Source organism: Medicago sativa, chromosome 4 (assembly GCF_051527215.1).
Source record: "Medicago sativa cultivar Bolivia chromosome 4, Bolivia_mono, whole genome shotgun sequence".
NCBI classification, from domain to species: Eukaryota; Viridiplantae; Streptophyta; class Magnoliopsida; order Fabales; family Fabaceae; genus Medicago; species Medicago sativa.
This window is the reverse complement of record NC_140752.1, coordinates 85,917,501-85,938,185: the sequence shown is the minus strand read 5'-3', so window position 1 is coordinate 85,938,185 and position 20,685 is coordinate 85,917,501. Positions and strand designations below refer to the sequence as shown.

General features: G+C 32.1%; 3 protein-coding genes across 4 annotated transcripts in view; 1 reads left to right on the top strand and 2 right to left on the bottom strand.

The window, feature by feature from the left end:
* Positions 1–148: 148 nt before the first annotated feature.
* Positions 149–3,176, bottom strand: LOC146933091 (two-component response regulator ARR11-like). Of its 2 annotated transcripts, none has more exons than XM_085704828.1 (5): positions 3,001–3,176; positions 2,325–2,477; positions 1,730–2,110; positions 1,471–1,547; positions 149–1,226 (listed from the first exon to the last, which is right to left on the bottom strand). In XM_085704828.1, the coding sequence occupies exons 1-5, from the start codon at positions 3,161–3,163 to the stop codon at positions 372–374; spliced, it is 1,629 nt and encodes a 542-aa protein (XP_085560954.1). In that variant the 5' UTR covers positions 3,164–3,176; the 3' UTR covers positions 149–371. The 2 variants fall into 2 exon arrangements, with proteins under 2 accessions (XP_085560954.1, XP_085560955.1); XM_085704829.1 differs by having other exon boundaries at positions 1,471–1,544.
* A 9,715-nt stretch (positions 3,177–12,891) lies between these two features.
* Positions 12,892–15,497, top strand: LOC146933090 (E3 ubiquitin-protein ligase AIRP2-like). Its single transcript, XM_085704825.1, has 5 exons — positions 12,892–13,228; positions 13,478–13,640; positions 14,237–14,303; positions 14,440–14,683; positions 14,945–15,497. The coding sequence occupies exons 1-5, from the start codon at positions 13,149–13,151 to the stop codon at positions 15,153–15,155; spliced, it is 765 nt and encodes a 254-aa protein (XP_085560951.1). The 5' UTR covers positions 12,892–13,148; the 3' UTR covers positions 15,156–15,497.
* Positions 15,498–17,143: 1,646 nt separating this feature from the next.
* Positions 17,144–20,685, bottom strand: part of LOC146933089 (subtilisin-like protease SBT4.14) — a 3,964-nt gene continuing 422 nt past the window's right edge. The window contains exons 2-10 of the mRNA XM_085704824.1: positions 20,455–20,552; positions 20,224–20,367; positions 20,013–20,118; positions 19,294–19,807; positions 19,064–19,161; positions 18,760–18,984; positions 18,496–18,604; positions 18,140–18,353; positions 17,144–17,747 (exon numbers count right to left, since the gene is read on the bottom strand). Of these exons, the coding sequence (XP_085560950.1) occupies positions 17,215–17,747; positions 18,140–18,353; positions 18,496–18,604; positions 18,760–18,984; positions 19,064–19,161; positions 19,294–19,807; positions 20,013–20,118; positions 20,224–20,365 (1,941 nt within the window). The 5' untranslated portion in view covers positions 20,366–20,367; positions 20,455–20,552 and the 3' untranslated portion in view covers positions 17,144–17,214. The remainder of the gene's footprint in view (positions 17,748–18,139; positions 18,354–18,495; positions 18,605–18,759; positions 18,985–19,063; positions 19,162–19,293; positions 19,808–20,012; positions 20,119–20,223; positions 20,368–20,454; positions 20,553–20,685) is intronic.

The following is a 20,685-nucleotide window of genomic DNA, read 5'->3' as shown; positions in this document are numbered from 1 at the left end:
TTGTTTCATTTACTTGACTGAAAATGAACAAACACATCTCCTGATTAAAAAATTTGGTTGCATATGATTGTAACTCTTGGTAAAAATTCACTTTTCATGTGTGAACTAAATAAACGAATCGCTAATAGAAGAGAGAAAACTAAAACAATTTGAATCAGAGGATCAGTAAGTTGATAGAATTAAGAAAGAAAACAAGCTTATTAATAAGCTTAATGTTTCTTCATTACACATGATCTCCTTTTATATATGCTTCATTATCAAAATCCTATCTTATAAGGGGAAAAATACCTAACAGTAAGCGGTTATTTCATTTGCGGAGTTGCACTTTTGTTGAAGATGCATGAAAAGGCAAGACAGAATCAAATATCATGCTAAGAATAATCTGCTGAAGCATACAAATTGGTAGGAACTTCAGCAATAAACCTTGGATCATAATACTCTGACATCTCTATATTCTGCATGTCAAAGTTCATATCATATTCACCTTGTAACAAAAGGAAGTTTAAGTCCTCGTCCAAAGGTGTGGAAGCTGACTCAATACCCAAAAGTAAGTTTCTTTGGTAGATTTCCATATCATAAATGCAACCAAGATTAAATCTTGGTGTTTTTGAACTCAAATTTGAAGTTAAAATGATATCAGGAGATTGATCATTTGAGATGAGGCTTTTGGACTGACTAGGAAAGGTATCAACTGAAGACACCGATGAATTCACAGGACTAATGTAATCATTCTTGTAATCGGAGGGATTGGAATTAATTGAAAGTGATTGGTCAATTTGGAAGTGTTGCTGTGTAACATTTAATGGCAAATGGCTGAAGCTATCCTTTAATTGTACAAGTGTGTTCTGTTCTTCTTCGAGTGGCGTTTTAGAAACTTCATTCCAAGAGTACTGTGTTGGTATGGTGGAGTCAAATGCTGTATGGTTTACTTCTGATTCCAGAGATTGGTTAAGACCTACCTCTGAACTCTTTCTTATCTTTGGATCAGAAATTTCACTAGTTGAAGCTCTTCTTTTTTCATGACCTGTAGTATCCATTTGAATTTTTAATGTCCCATCTGAATATCCAAAACTATCGATTGCACCTTCGTTTTGTTGCTTGCTGAAAGAGTTGAGAAAGCTTAAACATCCTGGATCTTTTGAAGGTAAATCTGAATGCTTTATTCTACCTGAGGACAATTTCTGATCATTTTTCTTTTGCAACCTACTCAAGTATAGCCGGTATTTCTGAAGAGCAAAATTTTATTATTAGGAACCTGTAAGTTTTCAAACTCAAAATTTATTCAATTTGAATTTTATAAGATAGTCTGCATTTATGTCAATATTTCTGAGATGTGTATTGGATGCTTAATTTAAATTGAACCCCTACTAGCCTTCTAGTTCTAGGCCTAACAGAAACAACATATCAGATGCAATACTCATAATATAAACTTTTAACTTTAGTAGAGGTTCACAAATACAAATCATATACCTGCAAGTGACTAGCAACATTTTCTCTAGTCAGCCACGGAACATTCATCAAATCTAGAATTTTCTTGGGACCAACTTCTGCCAAAAAGAAATTATTTTTATCATTACATTCTCTTACACAAAAGATATGATGGTTCATAACTTCATACATAAAATTAACAAGAACAATAATATGATAAAACTAGATTTATTTAGTGTGCTTGGCACTGAGTAGATTTATTTGAATGTGACTGCATAGAGAATGTTGATAAGAAACTTACTATCGAATCCAAGTTGATTCACAGCTTTAACAAACTTCTGATGAAGATCCACAGACCAAACTACTCTAGCTTTCTTTATGAAAGTTCGATCTACGAGTTCTTGGTCATCATGTTTACTATCGAAATTTTTCCTTTTCTTCATTAAGTTCATTTCTTTTCCTACAGCAAACATGTTACCATCATCAGTGTGATCTGATCCATTTCTCATTAAGTGAATTCCCTCGAGACTTTCAAATTCTCTTGCCTCATGTATTCTTTTTCTTAAGACATGTTGCCATATGTTTCGCAATTCTTTCATCCTTATAGGCTTAAGCAAATAATCACATGCTCCATGTTGAACACCTTTCATCACCCTGCTTGTTTCTCCATCAACAGACATCACTGCATAACATTATCAAGTGTTGTTTGTAAAATAATGGAATTTTAGTCAATAAAATCAAAAGATTATGTACATATATTGTAACACTTGTCTTCTAGCTTTTTTTTTTCGGACCAAGAATATTACTAGTAGGTACTGACTGGTCCGGAAAAAAGAGCTGGGAGAGGAATGTTACACATAATTTGAAGCGAAAATGTTATTAATAAAAGAACTTACTAATGACAGGAAGATCCATCTCAAGTCCAACATGTTCAAGAAGCTTGAAACCATCCATGTCAGGCATGTTTACATCGCTGATCACTATGTCATATGCATCTTTACTTTCGCGGAGCTTCTTAAGAGCCTCTATTGCTAAGCAACATGTGGTCACTGAGAGCACATGATAGATAACTGTTAGAAGATAAATATAAGATGTGTTTGCTTCCAAAATTTGCAAATTTAAGAAAAAACAGCTTTGAAGTTTTTTTTTAGTATAAATTAGGTATCCCATCACGCAGCTATTAAGACTAATATCTCGAACCAAATAAGACACATGAGTCGTAAAACTCTTCTTCAATAGCTTTAACGTTGTTATGAGTGTGAATTTAAACACCTTTGTTAATTAAGTTAAAAGAAACCAGTATTATCATCTCATCCTAGCTAGCGTTATTGGTTAGTACAAAATTATCTTAAATGAACAAGTAACAAGATTCATTTTTTCTTTGAAAAAAAAAAAAAGGAATTGGAAATTAGAAGCCAACAAAAATGTGGATTGGTGAAATGCTTGCTTTTCTTAAAGTTGAATTGTACTGAACTTATTGGCATTTGTTGAGATTAATTCAGTCAGATTCATATATACCACTTTTAGCACATGGAAGAAGAAGCAGAGTGAATATGAATGAAAGAAAGAAACCTCGGTAAAAGCATTTTTTTAGCATTTTTTCAAGGATTCTGAGCCAAGTTAGATCATCATCAACAACGAGAACTCGTAGACCAGCTGGAAAAGCATCAAGGTGTGGAGAAGGAAAGCAAGAATTATCCATGTTGTCATAGACAAGAGACCTGTTGTGTACCATGATGTTTGAGTTCAAGAAAAAAATGGACTTGGTTTGTTTTGGTTTTAAAGTGAAGGAAAGAAAGAAAAAAAAACAAGGTGTGAGCGCACTAAGGAATATTAATGCATGATGAGAATGAGATAAAAAAAAATTGATGAAAATTTGGCAACTTTATTGATAAAACATTGTGGGAATTAGCATATTCAGATTGAAGACATAAAAAAGACAACTAAGATGAAAAGATTAGACATGCTTTTCAAAAGAAATGTCAAGAAAGAATTTCCAAATGGACTGAAAATAAAAGAGCTTTTGTGCAACATTATAAGCAAAAATCAACATTTTAGATTCATTTATTAAATGATGTATGTGGTCTATAATAAAGACTATATACATTATTTAATGAATGAATCTAAAATGTTAATTTTTGACCGGAGGGTGTATATTATAATGCATATTCAACAATTTTGTGCAAGTCCAATAGTCCTTAGTAAATTCAATTATTGAGATAAACGAACAAATGAAGGACCCATCAACCCCATTCAATTGGATAAGTACTCACTATACTGTTCTTAGCAGTGTGATTACGCCATGAGCACATTCAACAAATTCTCCAGCCTAGATTTTATGACCACTTTTGTTATTTGTTGTTCTAATAAAATATTAAATAACATAAAGTTTTCGAGTATTCAAGAAACATGATTGATCGATCATTAAGGAGATAGAACGAAATATAAAATAGAATATTGAAATCCAATAATTTCTATAGCCGTGCATGAAAACCTTTTTTTATTGTGTGATGACCAGTTTATTCCTCACTATAATTCATTCAAGAAACTTTACATATTGATTGCAACTTTACTTCATGATTAGTGGTGCAATTTTATACAAGACATATATGCCCTAAAATAAAACCTTTATATTACGAGCTCCACAATGACCTGAGACTTCCCAATCAATGTAACTCACGTTGTATTTCAGGGCCGGCCCTAGGCATAGGCCGGAAGTGCGACGGCCTAGGGCCCATGCCGTTAGGGGGCCCTAAAAAAAAACTTATGCAGAGGGGTGTATATAGAAATGTTTGGTTTGTTGGGGGTTTATATAGCAAACTGCAATGAAAGGCCCGAAATATTTACAAGATGGATGACTGGGCTCAAGTATGTTAATGTTTTAGGCCCTTTTGGAGAGATTTGCTATATATACTCTCCTATAACACAAAGATTTCTATATACACCCTCCCTATAAAAAATTTGGTTTTTCCTAATAATATGCCAAAAAAATTATTATGGGAGAAATTGGTGATATTTTTTTGGGCCCTTTGTTCCTAATAATGTGTCTCACTAATATTAAAAATATCGGTGATGTTTATTATCCAACAAATTGGGATAATTTTCATAACAAAACAAATTATATTTTAGTTGAAAATGAGCCTACGAAATTAATCTTAATCTTTTTTTTGACAAAAAATTAATCTTAATCTTGTCTTTCTAAAGTCCCAAAAAAAAAATATTATATCATATTGTAATGTCAACTTTCTTGAATTGATTGAAAGGATAGCAAAATTGAATATGATATTGCATGATCATGAAACCGACGTGAGACACATTCTTGATTATTTTGCAGGTGCTATTGTTCATTTCTACGGTACTTTATTTTGTTTTGGTGTCTATAAACTATTTGATTAATTTTCATATGTTGCCTAAAAAAAATTATTTGGTAGTGAAAAGCGGGAAAATAAAATAAAAGGAAGAGATAAAAAAATCACAACAATGAGCTAAATTTTTTTTTGACGTATTATATAAGGGGCCCTTTTCTCGTATTATGCCTAAGGCCCGTAAAACTCTAGGAACGGCCCTATGTATTCTACATCTACCGGAAAAGAAGATTGGAATAGTAATATAATGAGTTGCGTACCAATGTTATTGTTTTCATTGATAGTGGCCACGATTCCCCTAGCAATATAGTAACATTTGAAGGCCATGATAGCTCCATTTGCAGCTCATAATTAAGAGGCCTAAAAGGTGGCATCTTCTTTAAATTAACCTCTTTCAAACAATGATTTATTTCAACCAATTACCACTTAACTAAGTTCCTAGACCAACAGCAGCTAGATCAGTGCGCACTTCTTGCTTCTTCTACTGTTTTCTTATCCCATTTATTCTATTTCACCTTTTTTCGGTTCAAATAATTAAAGTTTAAGGAGATTGGAACTTGTCACGTTACCATATGTCTTCAAGTTTATACAGAAGCATTACAAATAAATAAACTGCTAAAAAAGTTTAACCTTATCAATTATGTCAATCATTAACCTGATCAAAGTGCTAAATTAAAATGAGATGATACAAATGCATAAGCTTTGAAATTTGAGGTAGTGTCTTAAAACTCATAATTCTATTCAATTTGAGGAATTAATCTTTGTGATTGTGGGTGAAGAAATTGATTTATACCTAAAAGAAATTTAATCTAACCCTTGTTTTTTTTTTTATTCGGGTTTCCTACACTCGCATGTCGGGTCGGGTTGTTGTGTTGACAAAGTCAACCACATTGATGATTGTTAGATCAAGAACATACAATGTAGATTTCAAGTCAATTTTTTAAAAACTAAAAAAACGAGTTTAAAATATGCATCATCCAATCTCAATTCAACGACCACTAATGTGATTGACCGTATAAATACAAATACAGAAACCAATGACTGTGTATAATCCGAATTATGTTTTCTTTTCTTTATGCTCGGAGAAAGTTTGTTTTGAAGGTTCACAACTTCAAATATAAGTAATTGTTAGAATTAATTCATAATTAATCATACAGGGCATGCTTTCTATGTTAGAAACTTCTGACTGATAAATAGTTAATATAACTATGTAAAGATAAAAAAATAAGATAAAAAAAATTTGTTACAAAACTAAGTAAAGATTTATGTTCACGTAATTATATTGAAATATAATAACTAAAAAAATATTTAATAAAATTTTCCAACAATTAGGGCCAAATGTGTGCTTTTGTGGATCGTGGGGTGGAGGTACGGAAGGGATTTTAGGAAAAGGAAAAAGTAAAGGAAGCTAGTGTAGTAAGCAAAAACTGAATAACCCTAAAAAGGAAATTCCCACTAAGAATTTCTTTATGATAACAAAACAATTATTTACACAAAAAATAGGGTAGTGAGGCCAGGGATGATTGGCAACTCACAAAATAGAAAATGGATTAACTTCATGCAACTTCTGCTAAGTGGAGCATAGCTTTTCATTAGTTTAATACAAAGTTAAGAAAATGGTTATGCCAACTTATTCCCCCTTTGTGATACTTCCACGGTTGCTCTTTACCAGTATATTATTTTCCTTTTATTTTGGAATTTATTTACTTTTCATTAAGAAGGTTTTTGCTATTCTACCTGTAATTTAGAGAATATGCTGAATAATGCAATGAACAACTCTATATAGTTTGGGGGAATATGATTGCTTCTAATTTTTTTTATTAAACCACGCTTATTTTTTAATTATCTATACATATTTGAATTATTTTAGTGACGTGAATGCTGAAATCGGATTTTTGAAGATGAAAATTCGATGCAATCATGTGATCAAAACATCTTTAATCATTAGATCGAGATCGAACAATCTAACTTTCAAACATATTTTGATTTTCTCAAGATCAAACAATCAAAATTTCAAACATGTTTTTTTTTTTAATATTTAACTAAAAATATGAACCGGTCTCATTCCAATAATCACGGATGTGTTAGCTGCATGATTGCGACAAATTCTTCGTTGTGGGCAGTCCTATACTTTATTGCTCACACTACTATGATTGATATTTAAACTTTATGGGATTAGGTAGCTCAATTGTTTGTGCTAAGGGTTAAGGAATTAGAGATCCATGGCTCAAGTCCTAGCAAAAAGAAAAAACTAATATAACAATTAACATACTAACATTTCCCATTAAAAAAATATAAAAATATTTAAGCTATCTCTATTATGATTCGTAATGGTGATAGTAACTTCTTAAGTTTGGAAGTTCGTCACAATGTAAGGCTAAATTCGTTCTTAAAAGTGAGTGGAGACGGAATATATCAATGAACATGTGGGATAAACATTAAGAAACATACTTCCCCATCCAGTGTTCTCTTAAAAAACTCACTGTTTCATATTGGCGAATTCGGTCAGGATAAAAACATTGCTTTCTTTTTCTCGAGACCATATGCCTAAAGTTGAAGGAAAAATGGTGCTTTTTCCATTAGGATGGACGAAAGCAGTTTTTAAGAAACCTGGAATGATAGCTTCTTTCTCCAATTATTGGAAGATTAGTTTTTTGTGGTACAAACATATCGAAATGTAAGTTCCGATAAACATTTTTTCAACTGAAGTCTTTGAGATCCTAGATACCGATAAAAAAAATTCTGAGCTTGAGCAACCTTGGGTAAATAGTAATCATCATCAAGTAAATGCAGTTCCGTTAAAGATATGGTCCTTCTTGAAGGCAAACCCCAATATACATACCTAAGATATTGAGGGTTTCTTCTTAGACCCCTTCAATAAATACCCTCTGCGAATTATCTCTCGAATGTGTTCAAAAAAAAATTTAAAAAATCTCCAAGAGTTATCTCCGGAATTTTATGAGGAGCTTAGGTGACATTGAGGGGGCCTAAAAAACAATTTGAATAGATTGTTGGACTCTAATAATTTTACCATTGGGCCTTAGTCTCTTTTTATAATGGAGCAAACTAGGCCCTTGATAAATTTTGTAAAAATGATAATGGAACCCTCAACAATTATAAGTGTAATCCTCTATTTTTCATTTTGGACAAATACTCTACCAAAAGACATGTACCATAAATTTGAAGTTTACTGTATATTAAAAAATATTAGAAAGAATAGTGGATGTTGTGGACGGGTACGGGCGGGCGTTGGGTGTTAAAATGATGAAAAAATGAGTTACAAATATTATACTCAGTCGAGTTTGGTCTTCAAAAATGAGATATAGTGGAAACTGAATCCTTCCAACGGTGTGTATTGTGCTACTTCATAATACAATCGTTTTCATCATTTATGTATAGAAAAAAATATTTGATGATATTAAAAAAGAGAAGATCATTTAATATTTCTAAAATGAAAAAATTCACAGAGAATGATTGTAAATTTATAATGTACATACTTTTCAAAATGATATGTTATTGTTTTTATTCTACAAATTTACATATAAAAGAAATGCTCACACAACTAAAAAAAATTGGATCCGTCAGTGTTGTATCGTATGCCACATATTTTCAGGATAAATTTTTCTTAGAAGAAGCTCCAAGAATAAACGTTGGTCAGGACTCTCCCCTTATAATCTTTTGCATATGTTGTTGGTTAAGGCCTAAATAGAGCTCACAAAAGTTTGGCATTTAGGGAGTATTGAGAAAGCCTAAGTCCCAATTTGATTAGATATAAGATCAAAATAGAGCTAACATACCTTAGACATTTACAAGTCAAAAAACTTAATATTATATGATAAATGCCAACAATTACAATGCCAAGAATGAAAGTGAAAGCTGAAAGTTGAAAGTTTCCAAAGGAATAAAAGTCAAAAAACTTAATATTATATGAAAGCTGAAAGTTTCCAAAGGAATGAAAGTGATCATTGTGTTCTAGAAATTGTACAATGCCAAGAATTACAAAAATGTAACATTTTCAGTCATTTGTGTTCACAATTATGCTTCATGCAAGCAAAATGTACTCAAGTGAATGTCCATCAAAAACCAAAAGAGAGTTGGAATTATGGAATAAGCAATACAGCCATTTTTTTTATAGAATATATGATATGTGTGTGGAAAAAAATGGAAGCACTACAAGTACTTCTAACCAACACACCAAAGACAAGAGCTAAATAAAGTGGCAACATCTAAAGAGAGAAAAAGAAACACAGAAAATTACAACAGACACCAACAAAGAAACGGAAAACAAGGCAAACAAGTACAACCATCAAGGAGACTTTACTTGATAACTTGACTCCAATTTTCTCTTAAGAACTCTATATGAAAATAATCTGTCATATGTCTGTTCTTTTCAGCTTTATATTCATAAATTTCTCCTTATGTTGCAAGGACACTTCTAATTAAAGGAGTCTCGTTGGGTCCGACATGTGTCATATCTGACACCGACACAACACTAATATTTATGATTACATTGAATGATGTCATTTCCTTAAAATTTTATCGGTGTCTACGTGTTTGTGTCAGTATCGTGTCTGATGTTCGTTTCTGTGTCCGTGCTTCATAGGTTTCTCCGTATTAACTTATAAGTTGTTTCTCCTTATAACTTATTTTCAACACTAGGGGCTTGTCTTGTTTTTATTTATTTTTTATTATTACAAGTGTACACTGACTAGTGACAAGTTGACAACACATTTCTTAAAATCTCAGAGCCAATGATTTGTGGTCCAGAATGGATTTGCTTGTATTTTAAATGGATTTATGCTTCTCTCCACACCTAACCATAATATATACTTAATATCATAATGATTGTAAAAAAAAACAACTTAATATCATAATGTCTAAATATTCAATATTTTGCTTCAAACTTGGGTTGACACATATTATTGTTTTCTGTTGAGCAGCCACCCATGTGTAGCATGCAAGGGAACTCAACTCAGGATAAGATTTATACACAATTTTAAAAAGCAAGAAATATATGTCTATCTTATTTTAAGTTTCAACTCATTTGTAAAGGCCCGTTTAGCTTTGCAAACGTATTTGAATAGAGAAATGATATTCTAACAACCATTTTGTGACAACCTATGTGACAACTTTATCTTTCATACTCACATTATCTTTTTACTTTCTCTTTCTATTGCTTTGGTTTCCGTGTCACTATCTACTTTTCCTTTGAAAATTGGTAGTTGTCACAAAAGTTGTTGATTTTTGGTTGTTAGAATATCATTGCTCATTTGAATACTCACTTACATTTTACTTTAAATCTTCTAATAGTGTGTACTGCACGGTAAATATCATTGTGATGGTTTTTATTTTTTTGACCAGTCATTGTGATAGTTTTACTCCCATCAAAAGTAGATGCAAATTAATTTCCTTACGTGTTTGGAATTTGCAAGCTCTTATTAGAGTTTAAAAAAATAAAATCAAAATCTATAGAACAAAATAAAATAATCAAAATCTCCTGGTTTTCTACCTGTCCGATCTTGATCCAAGTATCCGACATACGTAAATTTGTGACTACATTCGATCAAAATCCCTCTTATTAACCTAAAATGTTAAAAATAGGGTATGCCCAACAATCTTCAAAAGATAGACCTAAAATAAGTTTTAACATATGTGATCTTTTTTGTCTTCGTATATATGATTGCTTATAAAATCTAATGAAAAATACACAATTGCGAAGATTTTAATATCATTACCCTTAGACCGACATTAAAAACACAATTGCTAAGGTTGGATGAGCTTTATGAGAGTTTTACCCTGTAAAGGTAATTGTTTTCTCATGAAAATTGTTTTTGGATAGGAAACCAGAAAGCTCATGAGAGGGTGATCTCAGTTGTCGACACTTCAATATGTATCATTTGTGGTCTCACTTGAAATTGGGTCTAAGCTGCTGTTGTCCCTGGAAAAATCAACCATGATACCATATTTTTCCAAAAATAGTCTTCAAGAGAAACAAAGTTTTATTTCAGTGATCTCTATATCTCATAGAAAATTAGTCTTTGACTTTCGACTAAGATATATTTAACTACTTTATCATTTGTTTTAGAGTATATAAATGATTTATTTTTATAGTTGAAGAAGATAGAAGAATAAACTTTGCACAAGTTGAAAATAATTTATAAAACCATTTGTTTTGAGAAGCTTATGAAATAAGCCGAAAACAATTTATAGCTAGTTTATTGAAATAAATATATACAAATATCCATTTAAAAACAAAAAAAAAACAGCTGAAAGCAATTTGTCAAAAGAACTAACATTCTTTTTTTGAAGGAAGAACTAATATTTTTTTATAAACAATTTTAAAAAATAAAAGCAAGTTTATAAAAATGGTGAGAACAGGTGACATAGAGTAGTTGTAAGGAAAACGACATCTATTATAGATTATTTTTTATTAAATAAATCAATAAACTATTTTTTAGTTGATAAACTCATTGTGTCAAAAAGAAATTTTGAGAAATTCATTTAATTACAGAATAAAAAAAATCATTTATTTTAGGAATGTATTGAGAGGGACAAATTGCGTGAAGAAGAAAAAGTCATTGGCAATTAATTCATAACCGAGAAAATCCACTTATGCCCGTTCCTTACAACGAAACTTTCCTACCTCACCATTTAGCAATACGACTCTGTGACGAGGAGAGAAGAAAACGACAATAAGGATAACGACGTACACTAAGAAAGGCAAAAATAAAATGATTAGGAAAAAATATATTAAAAAGGAAATATAAAAGGGATGAGAAAATATTTTGTCAAAAAAAAAAGGGATGAGAAAAAAGAAAATATGAGTAAATGAGCAAAACCGAATGTATAAACTTAATTTAAGAAATTGGTCAAAAAAAAGAAAGAAATTGGTCAAAAAGAAGAATAATTTAAAGTTTTAAATGGTTCTTTATATTTGTTGGATAAAAAATATATTTTAATATTTCTAAAAGATGTGATATTTGAACTTTTACATGTAATTTTCTATCCTTCCATGAGTAATGGAAAGAATGTCGTGTCTTTCCATTTTTAGAAGTATTGATAGTTGTAAATTTCATGTGAATTTTTTATGATTTTATCTTTCATAAAAGATGTTTCAATAGATTTATAAATATGGATATTGTTTATAAACTATTCTTAGTCTCGATTATCAAGCATTGTGATATTCTTTTATGTATCGGGATAGTAGCCCTTGATTGAGACTAAGGAGTTAAAGGGTATGTCAGCGATTATTTGTGACTCGAATGGCAACTTTGCTATCCCACACTAGGTTGTAATACCTACACGAACTTCAACGTTCAAGTCGGTAAAGGTTCAAGGATATTCTAAATGTTTAACGAAGGCTGAGGATGTACCTTTCCATTCATTGTTTATGACTTTTAATAGATGACATGTAAAAATGATGTGTGTCAATACGGTTATTTCGTTGAGCATGCCATAAAATGATTCACAAGTTGTCGTCTAATCATCAACAGGTCGCGATTTGATTACGAGAAATAATCCAACGTATTGCTAAATATGGGATAGTTCACTTAATTAGACTATAAATCTTAATCTTATCGCATTTGAGTCTATTTTTTTTTTACTATACTATCTATTAAATGTTTTAATTTATAAAAAAAAAAAGAAGTTTATATGGATAGACCAATTTAAAAAATTATTTTCTTATGGGTACACATATATATGGAATGTCAATTCTATAGTGTCCAAATTTTTTATTTGTTTAATCTAATCTATATTTGTATTGGTTCCAATCATTATGAAATAATCAAAAAGAAATATATTTTTTGGTTACAATCAAAAAGAAATTTTAAAGAATGCAAAAAGTTTGTTGTTTAAAATATTAAATATTTTTCAAAAAAAAAATCAATTTTTTTATAATATTGAATTTAAAAGTTGAAATTATTAGGCTAATTAATTTGGCTTAAGAAAATACTATTAAATGATAGGAGCGTTAAGAGAGAGAAAGAAAGAAAGGCGATATATCGCGTAGTCTCGTGAGTCGTGTTAGTTTCGTCATCTTATCATCTCATGAGTCCAACACAACACATAGAAAAGAACGACAAACAAAACGCAACACAACACAACTTGATACGACATTCCTCTTTGCTTTTGGCAGTTCCTTCTCTTTTCTTCTTCTTCTTCTTCTTCTTCAAAGCCACCACAACATAACATAACTCCCTTTCCTTTTTCTTCATCCTCATCCATTTCTCATATTAACTCATCAAAATTCATCTTCATCCACAAACTTAGTCAACACTTGTTCGGATTTTCTTTGACCCTTTTTCCTTCTCTTTAAATACAGAGAAGAAAGAAAAAAAAAATTAGTGAGGGAAGATGGAAATGATGCTTTCTCGTTTACCTTATCATGATTCTCTTAAACTACTTGAGGCTGATATTCACCATGCCAATGCTTTGTATGTTTTTTTTTTTTTTCCTTTTTCTTATCCACTTTTTTTTTTTATATATTTTTAATCAAAATTCAAAATTATGAACAAAAATTGATTCTTTGTTCAAAAGGGTCATCATCATGATTAATTTTTTTCTAGTGGTTAATCTATGGTGATTAATTTGATGTCTGATTTTTTTGTTTGGTACCATGTTTTATTGTGTGTGTGTTTGTTTTTGTTTCTGAAATTTTGTTTTGGTTATGTGTTGTTGTTTAGGGCTGCTGCAATTCCAAGAGGCAAGGGTGGGAGTGTTTTCCAAATGAAATTGGTTTACAGTCAATTGGCTCCTCTTTTTTTGTTGTTGTTGCAATGGATGGATTGTTCTTGTTCATGTTTTCTGCACAGATATCTCAACTTCTTCCATATAATTATATACAAGGTTAGTCAATTCCTCAATGCTGGTGTTTTCCATATTTTTAATTCTCTCTTCAAAGAGTTCAAAGGGTCGTGCATAGCAATGTTTTGTCTGCGAGGTTGTAGTTTTTAAGAGGATTGATTTTGCCATCCAAAAAGAGGTAGCGTGCCGCTTACTGTCCGCTTCCCTTTCATTCATGTGCAATTTTCTCGAATATGTGATGATTAAATCTTAATTATTTCTTAATAATAGTAGTAATCTGTTGATTCAATAAACTTGGTTTTTGTTTTTGTATTTGTTTTTGTTCTTTTTCTCAGTGTTGTTAATTAGTGGCTATAGTGGCGCTATAGCGCAGTTGCATAGAGGAGTTTGAATGAATTGCTATTGTTTTGTAATATGTTATTTAGTACAAAATGTTGTGGAATACCGGCTATAGCGTTGTTGTGTAGCGGAATTTGAACAAAGTGCTATTTTCTGAAATCCACAATTGACAACACTCTTTTTTCTGGTTAGGATTAGGTTCCTCAAAGCTTGTTTGTAATTTAATTTTGATTTTGCTACATGTTTTATTTCTTTTGTTGTTGGTGTTTATTATGATGTTCTTCTTTTTCTTAACAAAGGTACATAATGATGGTAGACCAAGTATAACTTCTCATGGAAGGAAAGCAACCATCCAGGACTTTTATGGTGTGTGAACCTTTGACTTTTAAAAGACACCTTTTGTTGTTGAAGTTATTTAATTATTTCAACCCCCAACAACAAAAGAAAGTGTGCTATTTTTTGTGTTTGCCTTTACTAATTTCTCCCTTTTTTTGAACTTTAGCTGTTATATTACCGTCTCTCCAGCGGCTTCATGGTAGTTTGGAGAAGTTGGAGATTTGTATGAAAGGACACACCCGCTTAGACGGTTCAAGTTATGGCAAGAAGATGATTGAAGCAAATGGAAAACTAACCACCAATGTTGATTTGGAAAGAGAAGATGAATGTGGGATATGCTTAGAACCATGCACCAAAATGGTTTTGCCTAACTGCTGTCATGCTATGTGTATCAAATGCTACCGCAAGTGGTTGGTGATCACATTAATGAATTTAATTTATATGTACTGATAGTGTAAAGATTTTTTTGCACCATCAATCAATCATAACCGTTGGATTATTGACATTTTTTTACTTCAATCATATCCAACTGAAAAGTTGTACAAATGATAGGTTGTGATTGGTTGACGGTGTAAAAAGTTTTACAGTGACAATGCATCAATCATTTAGCAACCATATTACTTTATGTGAAATTGTTTATAATTTGTAACACTCTTATGCCAATTTTGCAGGAACACAAAGTCAGAGTCTTGTCCGTTTTGCCGCGGGAGCATAAGAAGAGTTAATTCAGAGGATCTATGGGTACTCACTTGTGATGACGATGTAGTCGATGCTGAAACAGTTTCAAAAGAGGACTTGTTGCGATTCTACCTTTATATCAACAGCTTACCTAAAGATTACCCAGATGCACTTTTCTTAATGTATTATGAATATCTGATTTAATTTTTTTAATTGAGGAAGGAGAAAAATGTACAGATTGGGGAATTCAGACTGCAAATGTGAATAGAGTCTGGCAAGAAATTTCCCTAATCATGTCAGGTATGGCTTTGCTAAGATAGATTTCTGGAAATTTGATACCAGAATAACCACTCCTGGCCTATATATCATCTCCTCTGTAGACAATGTAGAGTAATATTATATTTAATTAACTTTGAAGCCTTTGTTTGAGTTGTAGTAATCAAAGTCTTCTAAGAAATTGATTCAGATATGATGATCCATTATCCTTTATCTGTCATGCATGTTCAAAAATAATGATATTGTAAATCAAAAGTTCTCGATAGTGTATATACTTGTTTTCTTATGGCACTAATGGTCATTTTACAATTAGAGAGGATTTAAATTATGCCTCTCAGATGAAGCTTTTACCACTAAGCTGACATCTCATAGACGCTTTGTATACACTAATTAGTGACCCTGACTTTGTAGGACACTCAAACAGGTCTCTAACATCATGAATATTTCAAAAAGATCCTTGACTTGCTCTAACAAATTTTATTCATATTAGCATTGTGACAACATTTTATGGACTAAATTGATAGTAAAGGTTAAATGTAAGAATCAAATTGATAGTAAGTTGTTAAAATATAGGGACATAATTGATAGCAAGTGGTTTAATACAAGACCGACATTTTAATAGAGTCATGGTTTTTTTTTTGAAATATTCATAATCTCAAAAACCTATTTGAGTGTCCTACAAAGTCGGAGACTAATTTGGTGATTTACTCTGGCTAATAAACGCATATGAGTGTGTCTTAATCATCTTATTCACTTTGTTAATAAGGATTAACTGTTCTAAAATTGTGCGCAGCATTTGGTGTGCAATTAACATGTTGGAAATGATATAATATCCACGGCTATTAGGGAAAAAGAAAACACAATATGCATGATCATATGAATTATTGAACCCGTGTTAATTATAAGTGGACGTTTTCGTGGGAACCTAAGGGGCACAATATGCATAGACTTTGTAATGTATAAAAGGTTTGTACATCATGAGTTGTTGAGTATTAGTTTTGGCTTCTTCGAAGAGAGTAAAATGTGACAATGAATCTAGACTTGCTCAATAACAATGTTTCTTTTTGACAATTTCTTTTCACCTAATTCGTGTGAGAGAAATGATCACCTGCACAATGTTATTTTTTATACACTTTCATCTACACTATTTTTTTTTATTCCTTCCACTTAACCCCTTTTAATCAGTCTCATTAAGGACAAGAACTTCAATTATTTTATCAAGTAATGCCGACTTCACATAAACTTTTTCTTTTGAACCATTCTATATAAACTTGTTCCCTATTTTATGGCTCCAATGTTAGCTACTTCTTTAAACTAGGCATTGCATAACTGTAGTGTGTTTCAATTTTTTTTTGAATAAAGTAGTGTGTTTCAATTTGAATAGAGGGAAATATATAATTCACATTATTGATAGTCTACATAATTTATAGATGATTCAGATATTTCTCATAAAAAAGGTGGTCCATACAAATAATTGAAAGAAAGAAAAAAAAAACATTGATTAATCAAATTTTGCGGAATTTAACCAAAGCAGCCATAATTCTTTATCACTCTCATGGACCAATTGATTTGGCATTTCCATCTAGAACCCGGCCTCTGAAACTATTGCTTTCTGTCTGTAATGCATTAATATGGCATCAAATAGTAGCAATATGGTTCACTAAATAAGAAAAAGGAATGCGTCCAATGCCCACCCAATAATGAATTTTAAGTGGTCAATGTCTTCCCTCATTATTTTTCTTTGATTAAAGTTTATGAGTTGGTCCAAAAAGTCAACTAAAGTACGGAAAAGTTTCAATGTTAAAATAAATTGAGAGTATATATTCAATTATTTTTATCAAGTGATACCATTACCTCTTTTTATCAAAAAAAAAAATAAGTAAAATAGTAATAAGTGTAAACATTAAGAAGAAGAATTGAAACAGTGTCACACGATAGAATGCAATGATACATACAAGCTTGATTTTGGCCACTGTTAATTGTAACTTTATGGACCATAGATAACAATAGGGCTTCTAACAATGTAACGAGGGTTTCTCCAAATAAGTGAACCTGATACAATTTTCATGCTTGCCATAGATTTTGCTTTCACCACTACCTTGAAGCTCTTTTTCTGCAGGGTATGAGAGAAAATCAGGCTAGTAGGCTTCACTGTGATTTCCACTCCTTTTGGTGATTTAATGGTAGCATTATACATTGTTGGTCCAGGACCTACATTGGTAACTCTTCTCCTGAAAACTCCTATTGTTGATTCTGTGTTTCTTTTCACACTTAACTGCATGCTTGGATAGTTAACAGCATCATGGCCAAGCCCAGGAAGCAATGAAGTGCAATTTACAGGAGAGCCAATTAATATTGATAAAGTGGAACCATTATATCCCTCATAGCATAAGAACTGGACATAACCAAATTCATCCATGTCATAGATTAAACCAGGATTCAAAGCTCTTGTTGGGTTAACTAGACCGGCACCAAATGCAAACTCCGCCTCCTTGTTAACTTTCTGGCTCATTGGTTTAGCTTGACAAAGAGTTTACATAAGTCATGACTAGAGTGATTGTATATGTCATAACATAAATTAACTATTCAATATAGGAACTGAAAATAAACTTTTAATTTTAGTTTGCACTTTTTAGTCCTAATTATTGTGATTGTGCGATTTTGTCCTCCAGTTTTTTTAGCTTTTTTGACCCCTTGTAGTTTTCACCTTTGTAATTTGGTAGTCTCCCACCAATTTTTTCTCAAATTTATGCTTAGGCGACATTATTTATTGACGTGACACGAAAGTTCAATATTCAGCGTGGTTTTTTTAAATATTAGAAAATCTTGTAACATGTTGTCTAGCTATGAAACTTTTGACCACAATCGTGATATTTAGGGTTAACAGTGCATTTAAGCTTTTATCTTTTCACCTGTGGTCATTATAGCTGATCTGATTGCAGCAGGAGTCCAATTTGGGTGAAATGACTTCACATATGCTGCAATTCCAGAAATGTGAGGGCATGCCATGGAAGTGCCAGACATTAGTGTAAATTCTGAAAATTGAGTGTCGCCTTCTATACTAGTAATTGAGTGCCTAAGTGTAAATGATGCCAAGATGCTAATGCCAGGAGCTGTTACATCAGGCTGCATCCAAGAGATTATTCAACGGTTTAAATGCTAAAAATAGCCCACTAATGTTACAACTGGAATGAATTTCACTCAAGAAATTACTTGTATTATTCACAAAGTAATGGTTGAGTGGAGGAAAAATAGCAACTATTGGTACCTTGAGAACATGTTGAGATCCTGAATTTGGACCCCTAGATGAAAAAGAAGCAACAAACGGAGCTGGCATTTTCACTTCATGGCTCTTATGTATCACTGCTGATGGTGATCTTTGTTGAACCAAGAAATTTATGTAAATCTATGTTGTTAGATAATCCAGTAGAAAATGTGTTGGTTGTAGCAAATATTTAATTTTTAACTTGTTTCAGAATGATTGATTACTTAGTAGCAAATTTTAGAGAACAAAGAATGCCATGTTTTTTACCTTGTAGATTGTATATAATTGGTAATAATTTGACCTGTGCTTCTATTCACAAATGTAGCAGGAGCCATGAATGTTTCAGGAGAATCTTGAAATTCATCATATTCAACTATAGTACCGATTCCTCCTATTGCTTTCACAAAAGCTTCAGTGCTCCATGTTCTGAATTTACAGTAAACAATCTTTCCTTTCACCTTATTTGGCTCTAATGAGCCTTTGGCGCAGAACCTGCCGATGTATTAAAATGTTAATTGTTAACCTAGATAAACTTAATAAGGTATTATTGATAATCGAAGATAAAATTTACTTAGCATTTTTCTTGCTTGAAGAGTTTCGCGCCGCATCCATCCCATTAACAAGTGGGTACTGTTTTTGTTTTGGACTGAAGGTGTTTACTCCTTCTCCCTGCGTAATTCTCGGTTGAAATAGAAAAGACTATTAAATAAAGTACAATTACTTTATTCATTGGTGCATTTGCGCTTTCAATTTTACTTTATAAATGTAGAATATGTGATTAGCAAAATTAATAAAACTTACAGAAACATTTGTTCTAGTCCCCAACTCTACAGTACTATGGAAGTCTCTGTCGATGCCACTAGCAGCTACCGTGACAATCCAAGGCGCATGATTTTCGACAGTTGCCATAGTTGGACCATCATTTCCGGCTGAGGCGACAGTGATTATGCCTTTTCTCATGGCATGAAATGCACCAATTGATATAGAGTCCTGCAAATAGTTTGAATTTTCTCCACCCAAGGAAACGGATATGACATCCACACCATCATCTATAGCAGCCTCAAAGCCAGCAAGTACATCCATATCAGCACATCCATCCTCTGTCCAGCACACTTTGTAAATTGCTAACCTTGCTGAAGGCACCGCTCCGCGAGCGGTCCCATTCGCTAATCCAAAGAGACTTGCATTTGGGACAAGGTTGCCTGCTGCTGTTGATGCTGTATGTGTTCCATGCCCTGACACATCTATAGGAGATAATATATCAGATGGTTCTGACCTTCCATCAAGTTTGAAGTATTTGGCTCCAATGATCTTGCTTGAAGTTTTCCATCAAGTGAAGAATGTATTAAATCATAGTGTTAGCATACTAAAACTTAAATTTTCACCACAATTATGTATATGCGACCATACTAAAATATATTTTCAACGATTAGTACCTCGATTTGTTGTGAATTCTAAGGTATCAAGTTCAATTCCTACTCATAAAAAAAAAAGTAAGTAAATAAGGATAGGGATGTTACTTATTGCAGCCTGAGAAATTAACATATTTGTCACAAGTTCCTCTCCATTTGGCGGGTGGAGGACCGAGTCCATCGTCCTTGAAGCTTTGAAACTCAGGAGTGATCCCTACATCAAACCAATAAGGAAACAAAGTGGTTTGCAAACAAACCATGAAATACCATTACATAAAAATCTGTCATAAAGAACAAGGAAACGCACAAAAAGAAAAACCTGTATCTAACACAGCCACAATAGTGTCACTTTCTTGTTTCAGTTTTCTCTTGGCTGTCAAAGGCAATTCAACAAAGTCCCATGATCTTGTCGTGTGTAGCTTGCGGTACTGATTTGGAAGTACTGAGAGCACTTCATTCATGGCTACACATACAAAAAAGATTAAAAAATGACTAAATATATGCAATTTGAACAAATATCAAGGAGCTAGTAGAGAAAAAGATCTCATGCCAGATAACTTGGTGGCTTCATCCTCAGACAGTTTAGCAGCAAATGCATTAAAGCTCTTTGTGTAGCTGTATACTATGGATTCTTTGGCTTTAACATGGCTGCTGAGTAAACAAAGATTAAAAAAAATGGAACAGAAATAAAAACAAAAAAATCTAACTAATTTCTCTTGGATGACATTGAGATAATAATGCCCTTAATTTTGAACAAATATCATTGACTAAATATATGCAT

Bases quoted from the DNA above. Each gene is read 5' to 3' on its own strand.
- LOC146933091 (XM_085704828.1), bottom strand. From the start codon at position 3,163: ATGGTACACAACAGGTCTCTTGTCTATGACAACATGGATAATTCTTGC. The intron at 1,548-1,729 runs GTAAGTTTCTTA...TCTTTTTGGCAG, and splicing joins GAATCAACTTGGATTCGATA to AAGTTGGTCCCAAGAAAATT. The intron at 1,227-1,470 runs GTATATGATTTG...TTTGCTCTTCAG, and splicing joins ATGTTGCTAGTCACTTGCAG to AAATACCGGCTATACTTGAG.
- LOC146933090 (XM_085704825.1), top strand. From the start codon at position 13,149: ATGGAAATGATGCTTTCTCGTTTACCTTATCATGATTCTCTTAAACTA. The intron at 13,229-13,477 runs GTATGTTTTTTT...GTTGTTGTTTAG, and splicing joins ATTCACCATGCCAATGCTTT to GGCTGCTGCAATTCCAAGAG. The intron at 14,304-14,439 runs GTGTGTGAACCT...TTTGAACTTTAG, and splicing joins AACCATCCAGGACTTTTATG to CTGTTATATTACCGTCTCTC.